Genomic DNA, 8,081 nt, shown 5'->3' on the forward strand with positions numbered 1-8,081 from the left:
TCCCGCCGGGGCCATGCCCCACCGCGCTCCAGCTGCAGTCCTGGGGCCGCTGGCAATAAAGAGGATGCTGCCCCTGATCGCTGGGTCCGTGTCTGTGTCTGGTCCCCCCAGGGAGTGGCTTTACCACACTGCGGGGTGGCGGCACAGGGGTCTCCACAGCCGGGGGCCATGCCCACCGGCCAGATGTGGTAGCTGACCTTGCAGAGGTGACCCCTGCCCCAAGAGCCACACATTGCAGCATAGCCCATGGATGGTTTCAACCCAGCTTGCAGAGCGGGGATGGAAGCAGAGGTACGGGACCTCCAGCTCCCACTGGGGCAGGATAACGGGGCAGAAATCCCTGCCTGGGGAGGCTTTGCCAGGACTCAAGTCCCCATCCCCATCTCCCCCCTCTCAGGGCTAGAGGGGTGCTGGGGCAGCTGGCACCCAAGTCAGAGGGAGCGTGGGGGCCACATCCCAGCTCAGCCACTCCTTTGTTGGGCTGACAATGGGGGACAGCAGGTGCAGCCGGCACTGGAGCCAGCCCCAGGGAAGGGGGGGGGGGGAGGCACCCCTCTGCCATACTCCTACCAAGAAATGGGCCAGGCCTGCGGGGCTCAAGCCCCCAGCTGTAGGGTACAGCAGCTGGAGGTAGACTTCTCCCCAAGGGCAAGCCAGCTGCAAGGGGGTCTGAGACCCCGGGCCCAGTTCAGTACCCCGTGGGGTACAGAGCAGCAGGGGTAAGCAGGAGCACGAGGAGAGCATGCGGGGCTTGACCCCCCTGCCCCAGGGAGAGGGAGCCGAGGCAGCACAGACTCCTGCTTTTGAAAAAGGAAGTTTTTATTAGGAGGCGGGCCTGGCCAGGCCGTGCCCACGTGAGCCACAATAAATAGACACCATATAAATAACAGCCATAAATAAGGTCAGGCAGGGAGGGGGCGGGAGAGGAGCCGCCCACGCGGGGCCTGCCCTCGTTAGAGCATCGTACCGTGGCCACGCATGGCAGGGGGTAGGAGCTCACTCCACGGCCTGCGGGGAAGGGCCCCAATCCCCTCCGTAGTGTAGTGATCCTGCCGCAAGGCAGTCCGAAACACTCTCCATGAGTCACGCAGCGTGTCCAGGACAGCCGCGGCAGGCGCCAGGCTGAAGCAGCAGGCATCTTGCCCTGGGAGATGCTGCAGCACTGGCCACTGCCAAGACGCCAGCCCAGCCCAGCCAGGGGCTGGAGACTGAAGGCAGAGCTTGCACAGACTCCCACACCAGAGTGGTGCCACTGGGGAGTGGCTGCTGCTTGCTGCACTTGGGGGCAAAGCAGTAGGTGCCCCCAAGCAGACCCCAGCACCAGCGGGAGCATCTCCACCCGTGCGCCAGCAACCGGCTGGAGAGAAGATCACCTCGCCCAGCGGTGATGATGGCCCTGGGGGAGCTGGGTGCCAGCTGTGGGGGCAATGGAGGTTGCGAGCCCGGTGCAGACGGTGCCTAGGTCTCGGCCTGGTCCTGCAGCAGCTTGAGGACGTAGCGGAGGCGGCGCTGGAGCTCGGGGGCGCAGCCCAGATCCCGCAGGCTGCTCAGCTTGTAGGTGTAGGAGCTGCGGTCCCGGGTGACGTAGGTGAGCAGGCCGGCAGCCTCGCTCAGGATCACCTTGGTGTGGTCCGTGTAGAAGTTCACCTGGTGGCGGAGGGAGACACACGTCACCCCACAGGCTCCAAGACTGTTCAGGGGGACCCCTCATTTCCCCCCGGGTCCCACATGAGCAACCCCCTGCAAAGCAGGCCTCCAGGACTGCGAGACCCTGAGCCCAGGCCAGACCTGCCGAAACAGCTCCAGGGATGCCCTAGCCAGCCTGCTCCTGCCCTGCACGCCCGCCCGCCCTGCCCTCCCCATCCCTCTCCCACACTCACCTGGATGGTGCTGTTGCTAAAGAGCATGAGCAAGGCCAGGTCGGTCTTCACCCACTGCAGCAGCAGCAGGGCCGGCTGCCTGCCCTCATCCAGGCTGGGCAGGTCTCCACCCTGCAAGGGCAAGGGCAGCGTTAGTCACGAGGGACCCCAGGTGCATGCACCCACCCCCATGGGGGCAGCTGGGCTTGCAGGGGTAGGGACCGGGGTAGCACCTCCATGCACCCAGGGCTGAGCCCCAGCCAATGCCGGCTACTGCTTCTGCAGCCCGAGGGAGCCGAAGGGAGCGCCCCAGCACCTACCTCCCCACACCCAGTACCCCATCTCCACTGCCCACCTGTCCCCACACCCCATGGGACTGAAAGGACCCCCCCTCCAGTGCTGCAGCACTCACCCTCATGAGACGCTGCTCCATGTAGGAGGTGAAGTACCGCAGGATGCCCAGCTGCCCCTGCAGCGCGGGGGGCACGGACGTGGCGCGGAAGGCCACGTGCTTGCTGCCAGTCAGGTGGTAATGCACCATGCTGCAGGGAGCACAAGGGGTGAGGGCATGTCCAGGAGCTCCCGGCAACCTCCCGCACACCCCAAAGCCAGGGCAGGGGGTCCCCGCCAGCCCCCAGGACCAGGCCCAGAGCCCTGCTCTCACCGGCGGTTGGCGGAGAGGGCCATGTGGGTGCCGTTGTTGAAGAGGACGCCGACGGCACGGTCCGAGAGCTGGTAGCCGAAGCCGTACTTGTTGGAATAGTCCACCCACTTGCTCACCCACACGAAGGGCTCGTGCTGGGCCAGGGACGCCGGGTTCCTCTCGGCTGCAGGGAGGAGAGAGGAGGGGGTGAGCGGGGGCCTGCAGAGCCGGGCACGGTGCTGCCAGTGGAGGCAGGGGAGCCCCAGCCTAGTCTTTGTCCTGGTGGCACCTGGCACAGACTAAAACCCATTCCCGGCCACGCCACCCCCAGCCCTAGCCCAGCGCTGCCCGTACCTGGAGGCATGGAGGAGAGGCAGCTGGTCAGGAGCCTGATGGTTGACTCGATGAGCACCGAGGCCGGGACACAGTCGTTGAGGGCTGCAGGGATGCACAGGCAAGGTTAGATAAAGCCAGGCAGGAGTTCTGCACCCCGAGGCCACGGCACAGAGGCCGTGGGGGCTAGGCATCGAGATGCCGCAGGGCACAGGGGCTCTGCCCAGGTCAGGGTCCCCAATAGGAGGTGAGGGGTGCTGGTCTGTAGCCCTCCATGCCCAGCTGAGCTGTTTGCACTGGCCAGCAGCTCTCAGCAGGGAATCCATCTCCAGCACAGACACCCCCAGCACTACTGCATGCCCCCTCCTGGGGTCTGCAGCCCCTAACCAGAGCACGAGGGGCTGGACAGGCCACGAGCAGGGGGCTCTGGACACAGCTCATCACCCACCTTCACAGCTGCTGGCCATCGTGCCTCCGGCCGAGCGGGACACGGACTTGCGGGAGCCCTCCTCGGCCAGCGTCTCGCCCGGGCTGAGGGAGGCCGTCTGGCCTGACACGGGGGAAACCTGGAGAGACACCACAGCTCAGCCCTAGCCCATGCATGAGGCTGGGGTTTCTCAAAGCCCACCACCATCCCAGGACCATGCCTCTCTGCACCTCGTTCCCCTCCATAGTCTTGTAGCTGGTCTGTCGGCACAGCGAGGTCTTCATGAAGCCGGCGACCAGCTTAGAGAGGTCGTCTTTGTCCTCCACCGGGCCCTTCTTAGCTGCAGGGAGGGAAAGGTGGTGAGCAAAGATGCCCGGCGACACCAGCCCGGCAGCGCAGGGGATGCACCCAGTTCAGGGACCCCCCACAAGCCCTCCCAGAGCTGCAGGGCTGCATCGTCTGCCCCCCAGCCGCGGCGCCCCGGGTCCAGGCTTGCATCCCCAGCTCCTCCCGGCCTCCAGGCTCAGGCGGGGCAGTTTCTCCCCAGTTTCACTTCCCAATTCCCAGGCAGGGCTCAGTTTGCAACACCGCGGTGGGTGGCTCCCAGCCCAGGGCAGGGGCGGGAAGGGCTGCAGCTGGGCACGGAGCAAGCCCGGAGCAGCCCTGGGCTCACCTCTGGGTTTCTTCTTCCCAAACAGTGTCTTGGTGACTTTGGCGAGCAGGCTCTTGGCCGGGTTAGGAGGAGTCAGCTCCGGGGCCATCATGCAGCTGCTGGGTGGGAGCTTGTCCGGTGTGTATGCCTGGGGAGTAGGGGCCGGGGTCAGTGGCTGGACGGAGCCAGCAATCACCCCTGACCCTGCCACCGGCTATCCCCAGCACCAGGCCCTGCCTTGCCCACAGGGGCCGGGGGTCTCCGGAGGCAAAAGGCAGTGACTTTGCTGCAATCTGAGCAGGGCACGCAGCACCACCCGACGCCGGTGACCCACAGGCCCCCAGGCATCACTGTCCGGCTGGGCAGGAAGCGCGTCCTGCCTGGCACGTGCTGCCCAGGCCTGGGGGAGGAGGGAGGGACAGGCCCATCCGGGGCCCTACTTACTCGGAAGAACTCGTGGTCCAGGATCTCCTCCAGCGTGGGGCGGTCGTGGGGGCTGCGGCGCAGGATGCCAGCCAGGAGCTGGCGCGCGGGGGCAGAGAGGAAGGCCGGGAGGGTGTACTCCACCTGCTTGATGCAGCGGTACGTCTCCTTCAGGTCCGAGGTCTCGAAGGGGGGGCTGCCGCACAGCAGCGTGTACCTGGGAGCAAGGCGGGGAGTCACACGGGGAAGCCTCTTGCGTGCAGACCACCCATGCCCCTCGGACCCCTCTGGGAAGTGCCAGCCGCCCTCCCCCTGCTCCGAGCCGAAGGAGGCAGGTTCAGCCCCGGCTCTCGCAGAAGATGGAAAGTTCAACAGGAAGCCTGCGGCTGGCGGGGTGCAGGAGGCTGCTCTCAATCACGCCGGAGCCCACGATCAGCCCGGTATAAATAGCCCTGCGGCTGCCACCGCTGATATTTTCCGTTGTTTTGAAACAGTCACCGCCACCGGCTGCATCCGCCCCCGGGGAGCCCATGGGGCGGTTGACACTGTTGACCCCGGCTGCCCCCTCCCTCCCCGCATGGGTATGCATCACCAGGCAGGGGCTGGGGCCCACGATGACAACTTACATGACGCAGCCCAGGGACCACACGTCCGAGGCGGGGCCGTGGCCCTGCCGCAGCAGCACCTCTGGGGCCAGGTAGTTGGGGGTGCCGCAGATCGTCCTGGGGGGGGAGACAACACAGTAAGGGGCAATGCACGAGCCAGCCAGGCGCCAGCAACCCTGCACTGTGGGGGCTGCAGGTCCCCAGCCCCCAGCCCCAGGGCTTTTGCAAGCACAGCTGCTATCCCCTGCCCAGCGCGGGACCCCGCCCCCCCCGTGTCACCCCCTCCCCTTCCCTGCAGGCTCTGCCATCTGTCATCCAGCCCCCCACTTTCTGGCATTAGCTTCTCTCTTCCCTGCTGGAGAAGCCACATGACAGAGCTGCTTTGTGCGGGGCAGGCGGGACAATGGTCACAGTCGGCGCATTGTTCTCCAGCCCGGCTGGGAGTCCGGGCCCCGGCCGCCAGCTTGCCTGGCCAGCCCGCACAGCTGCCCGGGGAGGGGACGGGACGCAGAGGCACCATCTCCACGCTCCCCTCCCCTGCCAGGAGGCTGCAGGCAAGCCCCTTCCCCAAGCAGAGGGGGAGATGGCCCCTTACACCCAGCACGGAGAGGCTCTTACTTCTTCTGGTCGGCAGCATCCAGCCGGGTGGCCAGGCCGAAGTCGCCCACTTTCAGCTCCATGTTCTCATTGATGAAGAAGTTGCCTGTAACGAGAGCGAGGTTAGGCTCTCAGTACATGCACAGAGCAAATGGAGAGGGGGGGGGGTCTCCACTTCCCCAAGACAGCAGCACGAGTGGGGGGTGCCCTGGACCTACCCAGCTTGAGGTCCCGGTGCAGGATGCCTCTGAGGTGGAGATACTTGAGGGCAGAGATGATCTGCTTGAGGTAGTACCGCACCTCGGGCTCCAGCAGCGTGTGCCGGGCCTTCCAGATGTGCGCCAGCGACTGCAAGAGAAGCAGAGGTTGGACACGGGGTTGGGGTGGGCGGCTCAAGTGGCAGCACGGATGCCCCTGGGACGCAGCATCCTTCCTCGCCTGCTCAGACCGGGTCCAGCCCAGCCGGGGCAATGGCAACTGGGATTTGCAGTCAGCTCCATGGGAGCCTGTGCATTGCAGACGCGGGCAATACCTAGGCTAGCCCGAGGCAGGGACCAGATCCAGACGCAGCTGGGCCAAGACCAGCCCAGCCACGAGCCCAGGGCTGCTGCATAAGCAGTGTGTGGGACCAGGGAGGCTGGAAACCGAAAGCAACGGGCCGAGGTGAGAAAAGTCTGTTTACAAACTTGAAGAATAACAAGAGGAAGCTCTTTCTCCCCAGTGTGGCATCGAAGGGGAGGGGGGGCTCATTGCCACCAGGCGTGGTGGAAACCGAGCACAGCCAGATCCACCAAGGGACTGGGCCCGTGCCGGAGGAAAGGGGCACCGGGAGCTATCGGGCACGGGAGCGAGGGGCACGGCCTCTGCATCAGCCCTTCGCTGGGGGCTGCCAGAGGGAAAACCCTGCTCAGCCCCACTCGGTCTCTCCCTTCCAGCCGCCACAGGACACCGGGGATGGGGCAAGACCTGACCCAGCACAGGGCAGTTCTCACGCTGCGTCTGCTCGGCGCAGGCCGGGGCGGCTGCGGGGAGGGGAGCGGGAGCAGGAGCTCTGCCCTGCCCTGCCTGGGCGCTACCTGGGAACGCCCTGGGCTGGCCACCCGCGGCCGGCTCCACCCTCACCTTCCTGCTGCAATGCTCCAGGAAGATGTAGATGTTCTCGGCATCCTCGAAGTGATGGGAGAACTTGACCACGTGCTTGTGGTGCAGGTCGCGGTGCAGCTCGATCTCATGGAGGATCTGGAAGGGACCTTGCAGCCATCAGTCTCCGCAAGAGGCCAGGAGATCCCCTCACCCACCCCCACCACCGCGGCGCTGCCCCGGCCCACCTACCTTGTCCCGCTGGTGCGGCTTGGCCACGCGGCTGTGGGGGATGACCTTCACGGCATAGGTCTTGTGGCTGGAGAGATCAGTCATCTCGTAGCACCTGGCAAAGCCGCCCTGGCAGGGAAGGGGGAAGTCATTAGTACACAGGACATCCCCAGGCGTCCCTACACCCCCCCGTGACTCACTCGCCCAGACTCCCAACTCTGCCAGGACAGTCATTTCCACGCGCCTTCCTGACCGCTCCCCCGGCCACGTGGCCGAAGCCCGGCTCTTGCTCAGGCTCCATGTCCTCAGCTGGGAAGCGTGACAAGCGCGTGGCCGGGGGTTTCTGCAACCGCTTCTGCAAAATCCTGCGCAGGGAGCGAGCGAGCGAGCGAGCGGGCGGCCGCGGGCCCCAGGCCGGGCTGGAAAGTCCTGCCCATGGGAAGTGAGTGGGAAGAGGGCAGGCCACCGAAAGGGAGCGCTGCCCAGGCAGGTTTTCCCTGCCGTGATGCAAGAGTCCACCCGGGCCGAGGCTGGAAAAGCAGCCGCCTCCCACGCCCAGCCGCTGCTTCACCCTCGCCAGGGGCCGAGGGATGAGCCCCAAGCAGCCGCGGTCCCCGAAGCCTGGGGGGTGGCAGCGACGTCCTCCAGGGGCAGAGGCAGGGGGCAAACTCAGCCCTTTGGGGCAAGACGATGGGGGGCTGACGCTGGGGGTGGAAGCGTCGGTGCCTACAGCCGCCCTCCCCGCTTGCACACACGCAGACACGCGCAGACACACGCGACCGGGGGGTTTCCATGGCTCCCAAACCCATCCTGGCATCCGAGGCGGCCGCACAAGCCAGCCGGGTGCGGGGGCAAGGAGCCTCCTGCCGCCCCCCACCACCATGGCATCGCCTGCCCGGGGGCAAGGAGCATCCCCCCGGGGCCGAGCCCCCCCGCCCCACGCACGCGGGGAGGGCAGCAGCTCGCTCCCCCGAGCCGGTACCTTGCCGAGCAGGCGGCCCTTGCTGTAGGAGCGGCCGGATCCGGGGTCCTCGATGACCCGCGTGGGCTCGGGTGCTGCGCGGGGCTGGTGCTGGTGCTGGGGCCGGGGCCGGGGCTGGGGCCGGAGCCAGGGCTGGAAGGCGGCCGGGGCGCACACGGGCTCCATGGCCCCGCGCACGTGGATTGGCCGCGAGTGGGGGCGCGCGGCAGGGAATCCCGCTTTTAATCAATGGGCGGTGACGTCACCGCG

The 8,081-nt window shown here is 66.6% G+C and overlaps 2 protein-coding genes across 2 annotated transcripts in view; one reads left to right on the plus strand and one right to left on the minus strand.

The window, feature by feature from the left end:
• TCTEX1D4 (Tctex1 domain containing 4) overlaps positions 1-196 on the plus strand; it is a 1,951-nt gene extending 1,755 nt beyond the window's left edge. Inside the window, 1 exon segment of the mRNA XM_025207164.1 lies at positions 184-196. Coding sequence (XP_025062949.1) covers positions 184-196 — 13 coding nt within the window.
• A 601-nt stretch (positions 197-797) lies between these two features.
• On the minus strand, positions 798-7,997 carry PLK3 (polo like kinase 3). Its single transcript, XM_025206798.1, has 15 exons — positions 7,833-7,997; positions 6,872-6,979; positions 6,662-6,778; positions 5,758-5,887; positions 5,561-5,645; positions 4,964-5,059; positions 4,359-4,554; positions 3,936-4,062; positions 3,493-3,602; positions 3,284-3,401; positions 2,857-2,940; positions 2,524-2,686; positions 2,272-2,401; positions 1,881-1,991; positions 798-1,647 (listed from the first exon to the last, which is right to left on the minus strand). The coding sequence occupies exons 1-15, from the start codon at positions 7,995-7,997 to the stop codon at positions 1,459-1,461; spliced, it is 1,929 nt and encodes a 642-aa protein (XP_025062583.1). The 3' UTR covers positions 798-1,458.
• Positions 7,998-8,081: the final 84 nt, after the last annotated feature.

The sequence above is a fragment of the Alligator sinensis genome, unplaced genomic scaffold (genome assembly GCF_000455745.1).
Source record: "Alligator sinensis unplaced genomic scaffold, ASM45574v1 scaffold781_1, whole genome shotgun sequence".
NCBI classification, from domain to species: Eukaryota; Metazoa; Chordata; order Crocodylia; family Alligatoridae; genus Alligator; species Alligator sinensis.